The 20,701-nt window shown below is 33.4% G+C and overlaps 1 protein-coding gene across 5 annotated transcripts; it reads left to right on the top strand.

The window, feature by feature from the left end:
- Positions 1 to 2,878: 2,878 nt before the first annotated feature.
- On the top strand, positions 2,879 to 19,994 carry LOC130828913 (ubiquitin-like domain-containing protein CIP73). Of its 5 annotated transcripts, XM_057694953.1 has the most exons (16): positions 2,879 to 3,182; positions 5,706 to 5,841; positions 5,952 to 6,069; positions 10,078 to 10,155; positions 12,580 to 12,695; positions 12,772 to 12,843; positions 13,452 to 13,619; positions 13,851 to 13,920; positions 14,017 to 14,189; positions 14,419 to 14,583; positions 14,670 to 14,741; positions 14,816 to 14,945; positions 15,045 to 15,416; positions 17,650 to 18,026; positions 18,963 to 19,037; positions 19,696 to 19,994. In XM_057694953.1, exons 2-16 carry the CDS (start codon positions 5,722 to 5,724, stop codon positions 19,702 to 19,704), a joined length of 2,115 nt encoding a protein of 704 aa, XP_057550936.1. In that variant the 5' UTR covers positions 2,879 to 3,182; positions 5,706 to 5,721; the 3' UTR covers positions 19,705 to 19,994. The 5 variants fall into 5 exon arrangements, with proteins under 5 accessions (XP_057550936.1, XP_057550937.1, XP_057550938.1 ...); XM_057694954.1 differs by lacking the exon at positions 10,078 to 10,155 and having other exon boundaries at positions 2,910 to 3,182; positions 5,952 to 6,117; XM_057694955.1 differs by lacking the exon at positions 10,078 to 10,155 and having other exon boundaries at positions 2,911 to 3,182.
- Positions 19,995 to 20,701: the final 707 nt, after the last annotated feature.

Genomic DNA, 20,701 nt, shown 5'->3' with positions numbered 1-20,701 from the left:
CGTTAAATTTATTAAATTAATTTCAAAGATGTTAAGATAGCTTAGTGGTAAGTGCATGCTTTGAATTTCCAAAGGACCATGGTTTGAATACCTGTAACAGAAAAAAATTTTGAATAAATTTTTTTTTTCAAAATAAAAAATATAGTAGGAAAAACATCTACTTAGACCAGTGTTTTCCTATAACGAGAAAACGCTATTTCAGGCAGCGTCTTTTCCCTATTTGACCAAACCCAATTTCCAGCCAATCAGGGTACAAAAACGCTGCCCATAACAGTGTTTTCCATAGAATAACAACGTTTCCATATAAGCTTATTTTTACAAATACTTTGGGGTGACACTTATTTCTCCAAATAGTTTAAAATTAAAAAAAAGTTCTAATCTTAAAATGATTATTTAGAAAAACTACGTAATTATATAAGCTTGTATAAGGATGAGACAGTATCATACAAGACTTATTTTATATATAATATTATATTATTATTAATAAAATTGTTAATAATAAACCAACTTTTCTTTGATCCGTTAAAAATAAATTTACTTATTGTTTATTTTAAATAAACCCACCTATAAGATATATTTGCAAAAAATAAACTCACCTATTGATTATAAACATCTTCAAAGTTTCGTTGTGATCAATCAATTATGAATAAACAATAATTGAATTTATTTTCAGCAATTATACTAAATAGGTGGATTTATTTAAAAATAATCAATAGGTGACTTTATTTTCAGCGGATCAAGTAAAAATTGATTTAGTTTGTACAATTTCCGTCATAATTATGATTATCATATTTTTTAACGGCATCAATTTAAGTGGGGAGCCAAAATTAGAAGTAAAAAAAATAACACCATTTCGAGAAAAGAAAAATAAAGTTAAAGGAAAGAAAATAGCGTTTACTAACACTCACATGATGACCGCCTTAGATAAAAGTTTTCCCTCCCATCATATTATATATTAAAGCAATAAAAGACTTGGACACATCACCTCAATAATAAAAGTTTTCCCTCCCAATTCTACTAATTAAATTATTATAGGTAATTTTTTATCTTCAATTTTATTAATTTATCATTTATCTATCTATCTATATATCATACTATATACTGAAACCATAGAAGATTTGGACACATGTCAATGCAACAAGAAAAGTTTTCTCTCCCAATTCTACTACTTAGATTATTTTAGTTAATTTAAATTTAAGATTAGATATTTATACGCTAATAGTGATGAGAACACTTGCAAGGTCAAATATTTTTGTTAATAATAGTTTTGTTATTTATTTTATCCATTTATTTTGATTATAATGTTTTTTTATTTTTTATTTTTTATATTACCGAGCATCATACTATTGCTATAAAACAATGATTTATGAGTCATATAATCATACTATATTTTAAAGCAATAGAAGATTTGAACACGTGTTACTATAACAAGAAAAGTTTTATATCCCAATCTACTATTTAGGTTTTAAAGTTAATTTTAATTTTAGATTCAATATTCATACGTTAATGGTAGTGGGAATACTTGCAAGATCAAATAATTTTGTTAACTAATTAAGTTTGATTGATAATGATATTATTTATTTTATCTATTTATTTTGATTATAATGTTTTTTTATTTTTTATGTTACTTGAAATTGTACCATTACTATAAACCAATAATTTAAAAGTCATATAATAACTTAATTATATGTATAAGATTAATAATTTTTTTATTTAAATAATTAATAAACCTTGGCACGAGAATCTATCTATTACAAACTAAAGCGTGTTTATAATTTTTCTTCATTTCCTCCACTTAGCCATACTTACGCCAAATAAGCGTTATCTGTGAAAAGAATCCATCTTAGAGAGAGAAATACATAAGATTTTAGCACATTTTATCCTCGAACGTTGAATCCAATAATTTGTTTAGTTTGATATTTGTATTTTGATTATGTCATTATGATGATGTTACTTGTGATTTTCTTAAGTGAAGAATTTGTTGTGTTTATGTTCTTTTTGAGCTGTATGTCATGATTGTTTATGTCATATTGAAATTTCTAATTTTTTTATTTTCATTTGTTGATTTTTCGGTAGCTAATTGTTGTGTTTGATTGAGGGGCTAGCTGTTCTATTATTGAAATTATAAGTAGGTGTTGATGAAACTTGCTTAAAAGTTTGTTCTTTTTTGTTGAAATTTTGACTAAAAAAATTAATGGAGTTACGATTTATGAGCTAATGTCGTGATACAATCATTATGTTTTTGAGGTTGAATTAGGGTTTATGATGTTATGGAATGGAAATTGATTACATGATATGATCATATTATGTTTGAAATGAAATGAGGGTTTATGGAGCAGTAGGAGTTGATTATCTGATGTAAACATTTTGAATTTAGATGGTGATTCTGAATATAAAAATGTAATAACGATTATGGTTGCGGTAACGAACATTGTGATGTGGTAACGGGGATGATAGTGTAAAACCGTCAATTGTCGGCCCAAAAAATGAATGTGGTTTATCATTCATTTGTATTTTTGCATATCGATTCTTGAGAATCCAACTTTTAACTCTTTATTTGTTAACTGACTAGTTATTGGAAATGATGTTGTGTATATGTTGATTCATGACCTTATTGAACAATGCAAATGTAATTAATGCCATCTGGTCATGGGTAAAGATTGATAATTATATTTCCGTTTTGTTTAAAGTGTTTTGATTTAGACGTGAAGTGAAGGCTTTTAGATTTAGTTATAATTAATTTCATGTGTTATAGCTCTATCTCTAGCCCAGGGGCAGATGTACATTGAATTAATGTTGCAACCGACAACATTTAACTTATATATAAATCCATATTCATTATTATGCTAATAAGTGTGATGACTCAGTTGGCAGATATTTTAGTGTTTCACAACGGTGATTCGGGTTTAAGCCTTAACGAAATCATTTTGAAACTAATTTTGTTTTCAACCCTCAATGATAACGCTGTAGTACAGCACACATATTCTAACCTTCATCCTCATTCCTCACACTTTCCTCTCCATTTTTCTGACCTAAACCTAAAACCTCCATCTTTTTCTTACTCCTTCATTGACCTCCTTCACCTACGCTCGGAAGCCCACGCCCCAGGCCACACCAAACTTGCTGCACAGCGCCACAACCGCAGCCGCAGCCGCAGCCGCAGCCAGGCGCCAACCACCAAAGTATATATATTTTTTTTCCTTTTTCTTTCTTTCCGTAAAACTTTTAAATTTTTGCAATTGTTATGGATGAGAAAAACCCTTAAAAAAATGTGCAATTGTAACGAAGATGAGAAAAACCCATAAATGATTGAAATTTGAGGAGATTAAAACAGTGGTTTTATGATGTGAAACCATATTAATTAATCATAGCTAAGTGGGTATTGGCTAATTTGGGGTAGTAGATTTTGGTAGTTGAATTATTATTAGAGATCAAGAAAGTCAAATGAGAGGTGGTATATGTTAACATAGTATGGCCTATTGGCCTTAGAACTCAGACGAGAAAGGATGATCTGAGGATAGAGCCCATAAAAAAGGCACTGAAAGTTCTTGAAGTCGTAGCTAGAGTACAGTAGAACAACAAACATTATTAGCACTTAGCTGACAATAGTTGGGGATGAGTGAAGGACATTCCAACCACCAAGTTGGTTCTTACTTTTGTTAAGGAACACTTTTGTGTCTGTCACACCCACATCTATGCTAAATGAATACAGAGAATCGACTCTTGTTTCTGCATTATTTACTGATTCTTGACATTGTGTTTTGGTCTTTCCCCTTTGTTACTTGTTAGGTGAATTTCTCAACTTAAAATTTGAACCGATCTCATAAATTATTAAATTTCCTTTACATTTGTTTCTTTTAACAGTTCGATCATATTTTTTTATTTTTATTGACATTTAATTTTTTTGGGTTTTTTTTTTCAAAAATTAAGGGCTTTTGACCTTTGTGTTATTTTGATGATTATAGAATATAGATCATAGACGTAATTCAAATTAGATGATGGAATCATTAGATATTGGTCAATTAAAGTTTAAATTGTGATCAATTAGTTTGATAGTTCGAACGTTGTATTATAGTTTGAATATTCAAATTTTATTATATTAATTAGTTTGAGAGTTCAATTGCAATTAATGAATGTGTTTACAGTTCAATCATGATTTGACATCGCTTGTGTTTTTTCCGAATCCACCCCTACTCTAGGCAATGGATTTCTTTTTATCTGTTTCAGTTTTGAGGAAAAAATGAAGAGAAAAGGAGTTTCTTGTAACTACTTATGCGAACTAGATTCTATCCTATTTTTGCTTATACAACCCTTGAAAATACCACTTCACCATCTTATTTCACCTTTACAACAACAGTCATTGATTATATTTTAGATGTTTTCACTGTCTTACCATATTATTGAACTTGAAATATATTGGCAATAGTTGGTGTTTTTTGGAGGTTGGTGATTGCCTTAAACTAGTCTGAGGAACTTTCAAGTGTGCTAGTTTTGTTCAGCTGGTTTTTAGGGTCAGGTCAAAGTGTTACACACACACACACACACACACACATATATATATATATATATATACATTTCAGTCACGGTACATGCCAGTTAATTATTTGGATTGGGTTGGATTAAAATGTTATATATATAATTCACTCATGTTACATACCAGTTTTTTGTTTGGATTGGTAAGCTAACCATTTGATAGCTCTATGGTAGTGTAAGGGGTAGGGTTTTTGGCAGAATTTTTGTGCTTTTGTACCTGATTTTGTAATAGTGAATCCTTTAGTCTGAGACTTAACATTTGTCAATTTGCTCTGAAATCTGTATCACAAGAAATATGAATGCATTGAGGATAATCATTGTGGAGAATTAGCTGGTAATGGGATAGATTATTAGTTCATGTTGCAGACCCACTTATGAGATTAAGAGTTTAACATTGTTGTTTTCTTTTACATATATTGAAATCATGGTTAAGTTTACTAGTTTCATACTCTTTGTTAACTATTTCAATTTGATGATGATGATGGACAAAGGCCAAACTTCTGGATGGATCAGCTGATTGAGAGACCTAAGTGACTAATACACATGATTGGAATTTGGAATAGCAATATACCAAGATCATGTATGCATTTTGGATGTAATTTATAGAGATAAGGGTTCCAATGAATCAGGCATCGGTGATATCATATGTTAGGGTGGGTTGGGCATATTGGTCCAAATCATCAGTATGTGGTGTTTTGGTGTGATAAAGTTGGGGAGTGATTGCATATGTGCACTCACCACATTTGCAGGATTTTTGTGAGAAATATCACATTTCCAATTGTTTATAGTATGGGCAATGTTAAGGAAAGCAGTGGCTTATAAACAAGAGAACTGTCATTAAGGAATGATAGTATACTCTTAGTCTGTTCTTATAGTTGTATTGCCTATTTAAAGAATATGACCGACATAATGTATAACAAAAATGGTTCATATTGAGCTTACTAAAGTAATGCTTACACTACATAAAACTTAGGAAGTTTCAGTTTTGATGTTTTGTGTATGGTATTTGTTTGTGTATGCTGGGTTATCATACGTTTATATGCTTGTGTGCAACTATGGTTAATATATACATGTGATCATGCATGACTATTGTTTTGAAATCTTGGTTGTGAACACCTTTTCGTTGAAGAATAAGAACTTCCGCTCATTTCATTTTGAATCTATTTTGTTAGTTTTGATTCGAAAAAGATGGCCCACAATGCTAATGATGTGTCGATGCATGCTGAAACTGAAAGTTCGGCCACCACTATAGAGATTAAAATAAAAACGATGGATTCTCAAACATATTCCTTACAAGTGGATAAACAGGTAATCCACTTTTGTGTGCTCCTTGTTTTTGACGTATTATTTTGTTAGTTCATCCTTATGTCACTTTCAGCTTTTATGTTTTAACTATTTTTTTGTGGGCTTGTATGTAGATGCCTGTGCCTGCTCTGAAAGAACGCATTGCCTCTGTAACAGGTGTTGTTACAGAGCATCAACGTCTGATTTGTCGAGGAAAAGTTCTTAAAGATGATCAGCTGTTGTCGGCATACCGTATCCTGTCTTACTTTGTCCAGTTTAGATACTGCAACTATTTGTCCGGTGGAAGTCACTTATTATATAGTTTATGAATTTTCATTTGGTTTATGCAACTTAGTCGTTTAATTGTTTGGAATTCTAAAATTGGAGTTGACTGTGCTCTTGATGTTGTGTGGTTTGTTGATATAATGGGTTTCCTGTGTTGAAGTACCAAAATACTCTTGAACTCATGTTTCAAATTATTCTAGCTTGGAAGTAAGAATGTGTTTAGAAGAGAAAGCTGGTACTAGAACAGGGAAGGAAAATACAGTGTTCACTCACTTTTTGTCTTATGTAGAATAATGGTACAATCTCTTAAGCTTGAATTCACAACCTCTTTCAAGTTACACATTCCCAGACTATTATTATCCAATAGTAATGTTTAGGTAGCTTGATGTATACTCGATTTTGTATTAGCTGAGTTCACTATCATGTTGCTGGTTTAGAGGCATTTGGGGAAAAATGATTTGTTTTGGCAAGTAAATGTTTTTTGGATGCATATAGTCAAGGTTTGCATTGCCATTAGTTTGTCTCAAGTAGTCTTTAAGAATGTATTTTACCTTTTGAGGTGTAATCAGATCTATGGAGCTAATTTTCTTAGCTCGTAACTATGTATCCATCCTAGGCAACACCTTTCTTTTAATTTTATGAAGATCCTTTTGTGGATGACTGAGATTGTGTCTTGTCATGTATGGTAATGGTCTTATTATCTTGGTTTCATGACTTAATTATTTATGCCAAATCTTGTATCATAATAATAAGAGCGTTGTTACTTGGAAGAACACTTAGTTTAGAATGGGGAATGGGAACGGGAATAAGAAATGCAACCTTGATTGACTCGGAAACAATTGGGTACGAGATATGTTTTGTATAAAAAATATATTTGAAAATATAATTAAATTAAATTGATTTTTTTGTTTTAAGAAATTGTTTTTAAGTGGATTTTCTTTAGTTTTCTGGGTTTCATCTTCCTTTTTATAGAGTGAGCAGGAAAAATGAAAAGGCTAAAAAACATCAAGATATTAGAGACTTAAACTCGATACATTAGAAATGTAGTCGCAATGCTAAATAGGGAAGAGAGGAGGGAATTGAGAAAGAACCCTAATTTGAAAATGATAGGTTGGAACCTAGTAGATGCTTGAATATCATAGGCTTTTATGATTTTGTTTTCATTTTTTGGTTTTCCATATTGTTCATCATGGGGTTGCGTCATATTTTTTGGGCTCAATTTAAGATTTTATGTTTATGACTTATGACTTAGTACTAGAGAAACTATGTAATTATAAAATGGATTAAGTTTAGGTTTTATGGATTAACTCGATTGATTAAATGTGTTAGACATGTATTTTTTGCAAGTTTAGAATTCTACAATGAATATTTTGCGAACAACCTTTATGTTTACGTGTTTTGCAAACTATTGCCTCAATGTTTCCTTTTTGAGAAATGCAACCTTCATGTTTCAAAAATGACATCAGTATAGCTAAGTAACCAATCGCTGGTCACCGACGTTCCAGATTACGTGGAATCATGATCTGGAACAATCAAATGATCGCAAACCCTTATTGCAATTAAAAATAGTGAAAAGAAATTTCATTATAAAAACTTACTTGTTTATTGTTTCTTGAAAATAAAGATAATGAAGAGTGGATATAATAAACACCATTAAAGCTCCAGTAATTTGCTTTTTAAAGAAGACATGGGATAAGGGGGAGATGAACCCATTGAAGCTTCAAGTTTCTTGAAGATGAATAAGAAGACGAGTAAAAGGGAAACTAATTGTATTTTAGTAATTAATTATTAACACACTTTTGTTTAGTAATTAATAATTAATACACTTTTTTTTGGTAGAATTACAACATTTGAGGATTTCTTCTTTTGAGAAGATTATAATTAATGTGGAGAGGTGGAGACTAGAGGGGCATGTGGGCTGTCAACAAAAGTATTTCTTTTATTTGATTTTATTTTTAAGGGTACTATGTATTTGAGTACACTAGTACTGTAGCTAGGGGTAGTAGAATAAATTGATTTTCTGATCACATGTTTACATTGGTAATTTGGTGTGTGCATATGTAATAAATGAACTAATGAAGTATGACAATAAGTTAGAATTATTTTACCAAATAGTCTTCTCAACTTTAATCACATTTTTAAACTTGAAATTTATACTCCCTCCTATTCATCGTAAGTGTCCCATTTGACTTTTCACCAGTTTTAGGTGGACAAATGGAACCACATGTAAAAAGAGAAAAAGTGTAGTGTTTTTAAATTTGATAGGGGTAAAGTGGGGTTAGTACATGTAAATGTGTGAAAAGGTTAAGTTTAGTAAGGGTAAATTGGTAAACTTAACATACCCGAAATAAAAATGAGACATTTAAGGTGACTTGACTTAATAAAAAAATGAGAGACTTAAAATGAATATGAGGGAGCATAAAAAATACTTCATAATGTTAAAGTACTCTATCCCAAATCATACCTTGATCCGGAATAAATCGTACGAAAAAAAACTCGACCCAAAAGTTTTTCGTTCCCACCCAAAAGTTTTTATATTGGTGCATTTTGGCCCCTACGCCATTTTGCAACTCGGATTGTTCCTCGGTCCTGTTAACAATGGTTGTAAGTAAGGTAGGTCAAGGTCAAAGGGTATTGTATCGCTTATAGTGTAAAAATATGGTTTCTAGCATGGTGTGGTGTACGGTTGCAAAACGGATATCACGTTCAATACGGATAATTTCACCGCCAATGCGACCTATATTTTGGTCACATTAAACAAAAAACCTTTACAATACGGTGATGTAAGTCACTTGGTTCATGATTATGGGATGTGACTAAGTTTTATAGAGAAGTTATCACTAAATTTTTGTTGATGACATTGTTTTGGTAGATGACACTAGGGTGGGGAAATGCTAAGTTAGAATGATTGAGATAAGAATTGAAGTCACAAGGTTTTAAATTAAGTCAGATCAAAATAGAGTACATGGAGTGTAGCTTTAGCACAAACCAGATATTGAGATGCACCAAGAACCTAGGAGAGAAAGAAATCACTCCAAATGGATGCTTCAAATACCTTACGCTCATGTTTTAGTGTAGTGGGATATCCAACAAGATTGGCCATAGAATTAAGTTTGGGTGACAAAAGAGCAGCTATTGGAATATTATGTGATCGAGGTGTGTCCTTAAAGATATAGGACAAGTTATATCGAATGACGACCCTAGATCAACGCTACTATATAGATCAGAATATTGGCTTTTATGAATGATCATAGAAAAAAGATGAGAGTAACGGAAATGCAAATGTTTCGATGGATGAGTGAACATACCTTAAGGGATAGAATTCGTAACAAAGATATAAGAAAAGGTTTAGGAGTTACAAATATTGAGCATAAGATAATCATTTAAGATAGTTTAGGCATGTGCAAAGACGGGGAATAGAAAAATAGAAAGTTTGAGCTTGGATTACAAAAAGAGGAAAGGAAGACCGAAGATGACTTGAAGGACATGAGTTGAACATGATATGAAGGTCTAGACTTACAAATTAAGATGGTAGAATATGGTAATGAATGGTGTAGGAGAATGCATGTGGACGACCCTTGAATGGATATAGTGATTTATGTAGTTGCTGACCCTTTTTGGGATTAAGGCTATGGCATTGTTGTTGATGTTGATGGGCTCATTTGATAACGGGTTGACACACTTAATAAATTGGGTCTAGAATCGCAGCCTAAACCCATTAATTTCAGGTTAGGTTTAGGTCGCCATGTTATGCTCATTGTGATGCTTGTGTGTAGCTCTTCATGTTATATATGGTTCAATGTCTTATTAATTATTTTTTTTATGATCTAATCTATAACTTTGATTTTTATGAGAATGTTTACTGTAGAATAAAGGACATTGTTTTACTAAAGAACATCTGCCATATAAATTTTTGTGTGACAACCTTGTATGACTGGCTTGTTGCTATAATCAAGTTTACTTAACTTAAGCTAGATGTGGAAGACGGCCATACTCTGCACCTTGTAGTCCGAGAACCAAATGCATCATCATCGGGGAGCTTACCTGATTCAGGTTTGCCAACATATTGATGTATAAAGGATATTGGTTTCGCATTCTCATTCTCGTTTCTTTTTAAGAGATAGTAGAGGTGTTCATTCGGGTCATCGGGTTAATTTCAGATTAAATGTTTCGGCACGGTTTCAAATCGGGTTAAATCGGATTTGGTTACAAGGTCGGGTAAATTTCGGATAATCAGATCAGTTTTGAACACTTCTAAGAGATAGTCTCTTTTACCAGTTTTTATTTGTCTTGTATACTTTATTGATAGGAGTATTTTGGTTTCTCTGTGCGGGGTATCAGTTTTCTTCTAGTACCAATCACCCATGGCTAATAATCTGCTGTGTCATGAGCAGTTCAGGACATGATCTTACAATGCATAAGATATATCCCTTTTAAAAAGTCTGAGACATATAGGAAAACATATGCTATAAATAAACATTTCACCACAAAATATAAAGAACATTTTGCAGTATGATGCACTTCTCCAAAAAAAGACAGATACACAATGCTTCATTTAAAGTGTTTGCTATCAGAGTTTATTGAGTGATATGTCTATGATTAATAGCTTTGTAGGGTTGTGACTTGATTTGCACTTAATCAATAAAATCTTTGCTGCTCTAGGTTTTAGAGTTCTAGTCATTGTAATTTGTTAGTATTTGCTTTGTATTGTAAAATATGAAAAACCTAGTTGAAAGTTTATTGTGAAGTTTTCATTGAAGATGTCATTAATTGTGTTGTGTGACGTTCAAATGGGATTGTTTTGATGACAAAAATGTATGTTTTTATGTGCATACATTTTGTGTCGTGGACTTAATGTTGTATTTGAGACAAAGTTTTCTTTTCTGAGCAGTTTACTTTAATATGTCCTCCCGCTACTTAAGTGCTGGAAAGTGAAGCAAAGCTTAGTGGGCTGAAGAAAGAAATGGGAAAAATCATAAGCAATTATGCCTAATGCCTTAATTCCAAGCATTCATTTCATCTGTTGTCATATACTCGTGCAAAATTTCGATTCTTTATGTAATTCTTCTCTTCTGTCATCGAAGTCATCTTCATTGTACGTTTTCCTCTTCTAAGCTTTCCAAAGCTTCAACTTTTGTCCTAATCGGTCTTATTTCAATATTACCTAATTAACAAATGATTTTCTCTAATTTTGTGTTCATTACTTGCGACTTCAAAACCTATTTTATGTCTTCATTTAGAATTTATTCAACTCATCCATCCTTAAATACACATCTCATATTAACTACCTCCATCTTCCTATAATAATTTCTCGAGACTTATAATCAGTAACATTTTCACTTGTGTTGTGATGAATAGCTTCAATGGTTCATCATCCTCTCATCCAACCACATTGGTTTTGGGCTGATCACTCTCTTCCATAGCTATATGGTGTGCCTCATAAGCGTAATTAGTCAAAATATTCATTGCTTATTTCATTGGTTTTTATGGATAGGTACATAGTGGTTAGCATCTAAGGTATCTTGGTTGATTTTTAAATCTTGTTAAAAAGCACAATCAACCAATTCAATCCCATCTGCCTTACATATCTCAAGTTTCAAGCCTTAAATAGGAATATCGTTAGGTTTCACTAGTTTCTTAACTTTTGTTTTGTTTTCTACAAAGTTCCGTTCACCTTCACTTTTTTTATTCATTTCACACTTTTCTTTATGAACATTCGCTCGATGCATCAAGATTTCTCATGTCTCCTTCCTTGACATCCTTTGGAAAACTCGTCAAAGTACTCAATCAATTTATACTTGATCTTTTCATCATGGACTAAATTGTTGTGCTGTTTATCATTGATACATTTCCTTTAGCGAAGATCGTTTCTAATTGTTTGTCTCCTTTTGGCCATCCTATAGGATTATTATGTGTGTGTTTTAGCTTTAATGTTATTCTTTTTCTTGATCTTTTATCCGTAAAACCTAACAATTTTTGCTCATTTGATATGTTCAAGAGATGTGCATTGTTTACGAGTGATGACCTAGCAACCCTTACATACTTAATTTAATACTAGTGCCTTAGTGCTAAAGTGTAGAGCACTTGCTCATTTGACTCGCCATGTGGAACACTACATCTTGGTGACGATCTAAAACATCTTACATACTTACACTGTACTCGCAATTGGGAAGTGCAATGTGTCGCTGATTAGGGGACGTCCCTCTTTAATTTGTGTTCGACTCTTGTCTTAAGATTTAACAATGCTTTAAGCTGGGTGCCACTAAATTACCAGAACCCTCCTTTATTTGCTAGAAAACCTAAACCACTCGTGGCAAAGTTCTTTTTGGGGATATTCATATTGCAAAATGTGAAATTTATTTTTAGGATGTATTTTTTTATCCATTTATCTTTTCTATTTTTGATGCCTTAGAATACATATTCTTTTCTAAGGACATCAAAGATGTTTTTGAAGTTTGAACTCCAAATTTTTTGCAGCTGTTGATCCATTGGCTGGCAATCGTGGTCAATATTATCAACTTGCTCCTGGTATTGTCGTTGAAACTTTTAATATGCCTGGACAAGGGGATAGAGTTCTTCCAGATGTTAACCGGGTGAGTCTATGCTCTCTTTGTGGCTGAGCTGTTCACTTTTCTGTCTCTTTTCTAATGTGTTCTCGTTTCTATTCAGATTATATCTGCCGTGCTTGGTTCTATTGGACTTGCAAATCCTGGAAGTGGCAATGAAGGAATTAGTATTGGGGTAATTTTGATTTTTAGATCTTAGACTAGTTGATTATTCGATTAATTTTTTAAGAATGTATCACATTTTTCTTATTATAGGGGGGATGGGGGTGAAAAGATAACAACAAAGGCATGGACGAATGTAGATTGTTGGTACAAGTATAATTTGAAGTATTCAAATAATATATACATTTTTGGATTTCATTGGGTGAGGAAAGGAGAGGGAGAAGGGAGGTGAGTGAGCTTCCCTTTCAATTTTTTTGTTGTGAAAAGAATTTGAAGAGACCCATAACTTCATTTGCCTTCTCTCTCCATTTGCTTTCCAAATAAAGGAACAATCATTGTTCCTCCCCTTTTCTTTGCCTCCATTTATTTCTATCCAATCGAGTTCTTAGGGAAATACAAGTGAATGTCTTTTTAATTAAATGGAGGCTACCAACAAAGCATCTGTTGTGGGCTTGTAGCTGTTTTCTTGATTATGGAAAGCAAGGGAAAGTCGATATTTAGAAGCAGAAATCTGGTTTGATGAATATCAGAATATTCTGTTTGTCTTTATTATCTTCTGTGTTAGGACTTTGGCTCATGTGCATTCTCCTTGTTTTATAAATTTGAGATTTTTTCATGCAGGATCATGTTAGTGACAGACCTGGAGAGTCTACTGCTATGGATCTTAGCACAAATGCAACCCATACACAACCTGAACAATCTGGGTTGACAATTTCCAGTGACAGATCTAGGCTGCCCAACACTTTTGGAATTTCTACGGGTTTTTCTGTTGGGTCCCTACAGGCCCCGGTACTTATGTTAAATTTTTTGTCAACTGTGACCTTAATTTGACAAGTGTTAAGATTGCATTTATCCGTAATGCTGCTGCCTTTGCATAGTTTGACACCTTCTGGGTTCCATTTTTGTACTGTAACGTACATTCGTATCTCCCAGATACTGCTAGTGGCAGGATTTTTACTATTGTATTTTGTTTTCTGATGCTGTTCCTTATTAACTTGCCATATTTAATGGGTATTGCAGGTGGTCCCTGATGCTCTTGCGACCTTATCACAGTATTTGAGTCATATGAGACAGGAATTTATAGAGAGTGGTTAGTTCCACATATTATGTGATATCTTCTAATTGATATGAATCTTTTGTTGCTTGGCTAGCTCATTAACGCACATTTTCCTAATTATTCAAACAGCAAGACCTAGTGGCACTGACAGTGGTGCTTCTCTTCAAGGGAATGAAGGTGGATCAAGTTCTGTGGCACAATCAGTGAGTGCTCAAGAAGGGCTTCCTTCTCCAGCATCATTGGCAGGACTGTTATCTGCTACAAGAGAGATGCTCAATCAGCAAGTAGAAGAGTGTTTGCTTGTATGTTCTTTAAAGCTAAATGGCAAGAACTCTCTTTGTCTAACATAGTGCGATGGATCTCGGACCTTCTTGATTGTCTAGTCTCAATCTTCTTGTTTTAAGCTAGCAATGGTTTAATTATGATGGTGTGCCTTTTGTTTTATGAGCTTGAGAATTATTTGGAGACTCCTTTAATTCTGCCTGTTTTTCTGAGATTTTCTTGTTCCAAATGTGTTTGAATTGATTTCAGCAACTTGAAAGGCAGTTGCAGAATCAGGAGAATATGACAGATCCAGCAGTGAGGGTTACTGCTCAATCTGGTGCATTGAGAAGTGGGATTCTTTTGCAGAACCTAGGTGCATATTTTCTCGAGATTGGTCGTACAGTCACGACACTGAGACTTGGCAGATCACCTGTGAGTCAAAACCTCTCACCTTGTTCATATTTCACATTTTTGTTGCAATTATTGATTATTTTCCTATTATTTATATTTCTTTACAGTCAGAAGCTGTAGTCAATGCTGGGCCTGCAGTTTTTATTTCATCATCTGGGCCTAATCCACTTATGGTTCAGGTACTTCTTGGATCTCCTACTGAGTTCTGTGCACATTCTTTTAATGTTTTACTGATTGAAGAAACTTTTTACAGCCTCTTCCATTCCAGCCTGGAGCCAGTTTCAGTACCCCTATTTCAGGAGCAACGCAATCTAGCTCTGGTATGATGAATGCTATTGGTGGTGGTTTTGTTCCAAGACGTATAGATATACAAATACGAAGAGGTTTGCCATATTGCTTCTATTTGTTTGTTTATTCTATTGTATACACTTTTCAGTGCAGCAGTGCTTCGTCATTCCGAATTATTGATTAATTTTTTGCAGTCGGGTCATCTACTCTTCAAACGGAACCTTTTGGATCTCGGCAATCTACAGGTCAAAGCGATCGGACTACCAATGTTAGTGGAGAAGCTCTGTCTAACCAATCATCTACTGGGATCTCAACTGCTCCATCTTCAAATAATGGTCCAGCTGTTCGTATATTACCTTTCAGGACAATGATGGCTTCTGTTCCTGACCTAAACCGTTCACCGCAACACACATCTGATGGTTCAGGTCTAGTATATCCTTATTTTGGAACAGGCATGGCCTATGTGAGTAGTAGAGCAGGAAATCAACCTTCCGATGTACGTAACTCTAGTGGCAGTCTAAACCTGCTACACAACAGCACTATATCTGCAGGTCCTGCTGGAAATGGTAATCAGAAAAGTACTTGACTTTCTTATAGTTTATTTTTAATTCATGCACTCTGCTAGCAGAATTCTGCATACTGCAGGATGTTGTTTGCTATTCTTGGTGGGGTTGTATTAAACTATAAATTCACAAGATATTAGTCTATTTTATATATTAATTTGTGAGGTGGCTTTAAGGTTGGATTTAATAAGGAAGATTGCGCTGACAATTTGAGAAAGAAATTTAAGTCGGATATTTATGATGATTGATACTGAAATGCTAGAAATTTAAAACAGGAACTTATTCTATCTATGACACTTTACGTAGCAGTTGTGAGCTGGAGTTTTGATCACTGTGTATGACAAATGGATTTGATCCCATTGCAAATAATGAGACTTGTCCTACATTGATTATCTAGGCAACTAATTAGGGGTTGATAGATTAAATTGGATCTCTCGCCTTATAGGTTAGTTTTTGGGATGAGCTCTCCCATTTTGTGTGTGCGTGGTAGCCTTGGTTAAACGAGTTGCACTCACAGGGCCGTGTCCAACCTAGTTGTAACAAACGAGGACGTTTAGCCCTAGGGGGGTCGATTGTGATGAATCGATTGCTTATCTCGCATTTTATGTGTGTAGATCAAATGTGCTCAATAGGCTAGTCTTTTCCCATTTGGTCTATAACAGTGATGGAGGTGAGAGGATTCTGTATCTGATTACCCATGAGGGGGCTGTATGATTGCAAGTTAGGCTACAAGTAGATTGTAAAATGTAACAAAGGTGAAATATGAAACCTGATAGGAGCTGAATACTTTATTACAATTAGTAACACTTTCTCACCTGCAGAATCTTACATTCAGATTTGGTTTGGCATTTTATGCCTTGGTAGCACTGTAGCAGTGACCTTGAGTATATTTGCTGATATGGAGGGTTCTACGAGTGTATGACCTTGTGTCCATGTACGAGGAAAATTTATGATGCAAGTTGTAAGACTGTGACTTTTTTCCGCTTTTAGTTATGATTTGTTTGCTTTCTATATCTTGACATAATGTGAAAGGATTGAGAAACTAAGAATTTTGTTAGGGGCTGATTCTTTTTGTACTTTGTTGGCTTTCTGATGTATTAAATTAGCTTACACCTGTTTCAAACAATAGGTCACATATAACATTGGTGCTGAAAACTTTTTTTTGTGACCATCAGCTTTCAAGGTATAACGGTACAAGTGAAGTACTTGCCAGACATTTCATTAGTTTTTGTTTTATTAGAGTATCTCTTTCATTTTGTTTTGTGGTTTACACCTATAAATGAAGCAAACATTTCAAAGTTGAAATTCTTTGAATAGTGAAGTTGGATGTTTCTCAACATGATGCTGTTGAGGGTGTAAATTTTTATTGCGTTGCTTATTTCAGATGTTTATTAGGTAGTAGTTATGCTGTCAATTATTTGTTTCATGGATCACTTGACAAGGAACCTGTTTTTCCTTCTTTCTGAGATTCAGTTTGCTACCCTTCCTTTTTCTGAATTTGGCTCGTGTGTTCTGTTTGAGTATATTGGTTGGGTGGTCAACTGCATTTTTTGCATCATAGCAATGCTTCTCTTGCTCAAGTTTCAGTGTGCTAATCTTCTGTTTTCTGAATTTGACACTTTTGTTCGGGTTGAGTCTATTCGTTGAGTGGTCACTTGCATTTTGGCATCTTAGCAAAGCTTCTCTTGCTTGAGGATTTTCAGTATATCAAGTGGATAATTTTATTATTATCTTTGATCACCATGTTCTTGTGATTCGTGAGTTGATATGTACATATCATTTTAAACCTCTTAATGTAATCTGATTCTTTTGACCAGTCTACTTAAATCTTTGGGCTTCGTTTGAGGTATTTACCATTTAAAATAGCACGTCCATGTAGGGTTGTATCATGTATATTTGCATTCGGCATCACCTTCATCTTGTTAGAAATACAGACTTTATTTTGTGATGAACTACTGAGTGATATAATGTAAGATTAGGTTTGCATTATTGCTTCACCTGACTTGAGGCATCCAGGATGTTTGAAATTATATATGTAACTTATATGACAACTTAGTGACCTGGTTGCTGTTGGATTTTTCTTGGAATGCTTGTTCAGTGTTTAATTACATATCTATTCAGTTTATTAGGACTTGGAGGATTTTGTCTTCAATTATTGTGATAATGTGTATTAGTTTATTATGTGGTATGTTTTGAAGTGTACATGAGAAGTGGCCTATTTGTATTCTTGGAACAGGTAGAGCTCAAGTTTCCAGTCCTGGACAAAGGGAATCAATTACATCTCGCACCATTGATATCAACTTTTTGTCCAATGGAGGCAGTGAGAATGATCAGAATTCTGATGGGCAGATCCCTCCGGTTATTCTTCAATCCCTGAGAAGCCTCTTCCCTGGAAGTGAGTTCCAAGTAGAAAGTGTGAGCTCACAAGGTGCAGCAACTGGATCTGTTATGGAGCAAGAAAGGAGTAGCGATGTGGCTGGACATGAAGCTGAACCTATGCCGACTGAGGAAGGATTGTTCTTGTCTAGGATACTTCAACAGATTATGCCTTTAATTTCAGAGAACTCTGGGGCTGATGCTTCTCTGCTGGGAGATGGCCCCACTTCAACTCCAGTAAGCACTTCTATTGTGTTTTTATGACCCATTGGATAGGCAATACCATAGAAGCGCGAAAAGCGAAACGTCCCCCTGTTACGCGCTTTGTATCGTTCATACTGAAACCGTATGGATTCACAAGCTGAACTGCCGCTGGAAATGTTTCCGTTCGCTGGAGTCGTAGTCCTTCTCAATCACCCGAAGATGGTGTGATTTGAAGTGAAAATAAGAAACTAAACACTAAATAAAGTACTTAAGAAAATGAAGAGAATAAGAGAAATAGGAAAAAGAAAAACTAACTGAAAACTTCATTTCCTTTTATCTTCCAACATTTTTCTTATGTTTTTTTTGTACTCTTTCTTGTTGAATTAGACTGATTATTTACATGTGTCTTGGAAATATGCTAGGTAGTCTTGAAAATATGAGTATATTTAACAATTATTTTAGTTATGCCTTCAGTCCGTTTTAAATTTACTTGAGTATTTAATTGTTCAGCTATGTCTTTCTTTTAATAAGATCTTACATGCTTTTTTCTTTTCCCTTTTATTCCTATATTTTTCTTTAATCATTTTAATTTTTTAATCTTAAAATCTTTTATTTTGCTTTTCTTTTTCTTAATTTTTTTTACCCCTCTGTTTTTGTTTGACAATTTCCGTTTACTCTTTTCATTACATTTATTTTTTAATAGTAAATCAGTGTTTGTCGTTTCCTACATTTTCGGTTTCCATTTTCGTTTCTCGAATCCCATCAAATCCTGATAACATTGGGCAATACTGCTTATGTCCATGGACCATTGTAAAATACATGTGCATATGACAAAAAAAAAAAAAAAAAAAAAAAAAGAAAAAAAGAAACAGATAGTTGGGAATAAATAAGCATATCATGGAAATTTCTGTGAGATTTTTTGTGCGTAACCTCATTTTGCGATTTTATACTAACATGAACATGTTACAGGCTGAGGACAATGAAGTTGGGACTTCGAGGCAAAATGATGATGCTAATCTTGGACCAAATCCTAAGCGCCAAAAGGTGATTGTATAATACATAATTTTGAAATGTTAAGTTTTTTTTAATCGCTTCGAAGGACTTTTTTGCTTTATATATGATCAGTGGACAGTGGACACTGAACAGAAGACTGCAAAATTTTAGTTGTTGTCTCTGTAGAAAATTAGATTGTAGGGTTTTGTAATCTGCTTTATAAGTATATATGTTGTTTGGAAGATACTTCATTCAATTTTGTTAGCAAGTAGTAAGTTCTGGTGCTAAAATTTCCCCTGAAGGTATCCTACTTGGCATAACCTGAACTGAATTATTGTGCTGGATTATAAGCTTTTACTTGTGATTATTTTAGAATTTTTTACTTAAAAACTCAGCAGCTGGTTTGAGTAAGGGGAGGGATTATCAGATTGGTTGGACATATTGTGCTTGTATTTTCGACTAGGCCCTCACATATTTGCTGGAGTATCCAAATCATTTTAGCAAATCGTGCTCCTTTGATCCCGATCCCTCTCCTGATTGCAATATCATTTATGATCAACTTGTATAGGGGAATTGAAAATTTTCATTTCAGCTACTCTATTGTAGAAAGTGTGTGCTGGGTTCTCGATCTATAGTTTATCTGATGATACAATAAACCTTCATGCCTTCTTTTCTAGCATGCTGTATGAACTTATATTTCCTGATGCAGAAGGAATAACCCCCTACATGGAGAAGTATGGCGATTTTGTAAGATGCATAGATAGAGTGGAATGAATCACCTGAATCACATTCAAGTTCATTGAAGATATAGGCTTCTTCGGTGGGAACAGCACAAATTTGCTAGGTTATGCTGGTGATATTGCCTTTAAACAATTTAGGCATCAAAAGAGAGGTTTTATTTTTTCTATATCTTCATATTAAAATGTCTCCTCGGAGCTCTCTGTACATTCAATGCACATATGATACAGATATACATCATTCACCCCTTAAAATCTTCGTTTGAGGCTATTCAATTCAATTTTACAAGGGTAGAGTTTTGTACACCCGATCCCCAAAATCTCGTCTAGGCGGGAGCTATTTAGTGGCATTCGGGGTAATGGGATTGTATCATCAATGAATGTTTCAATGGTTGATACTGAGCTACATTTTGCAACATTGTTGCAAATTTCTGTACTTGTATATTTCTAATCTCTGGTCCCGAGATTTTCAATTTTGACATGCTGTATAGAATTTTATCTATTTGCATTTAGTTAGCTATGTTTCCTTATAGTTCCTGTTCGAGTACTTGATTTTGTGTAATATTATACCTCTTATTTTCTTACAAATCATTATCTAAAATAGCAATTTATTAATTATTTATTATTGAAATAGATTTTGACAATAATTTGTTTAAATAAAAAATAAATTAAAATGAAAAAAATCAATTACTTTGTCATATAAGAGTTCATATAGAGCAATACTAGATATAAATCTGTATCATGCATGAATTTAAAAAATTAATATTACATATTTTTTAAATTTTCAATTATATTTTTCATTTAATTGATTTTTTAGAACACTGATTTGCAAAGTATTCTAAGCATAATAAAAAAATAAAAATAAAATGCTAAAACATATATTTCTCTCATTTTAATTAAATGTTTATTTGGTTTGACATTAATTTTAAAAAACAGGGAGAGGGATTAAAAGAAAGAGTGATTAAGAGAAAAAGTGAT

The sequence above is a fragment of the Amaranthus tricolor genome, chromosome 12 (assembly GCF_026212465.1).
Source record: "Amaranthus tricolor cultivar Red isolate AtriRed21 chromosome 12, ASM2621246v1, whole genome shotgun sequence".
NCBI lineage: Eukaryota > Viridiplantae > Streptophyta > Magnoliopsida > Caryophyllales > Amaranthaceae > Amaranthus > Amaranthus tricolor.
This window is presented reverse-complemented; position numbering and strand designations above follow the sequence as displayed.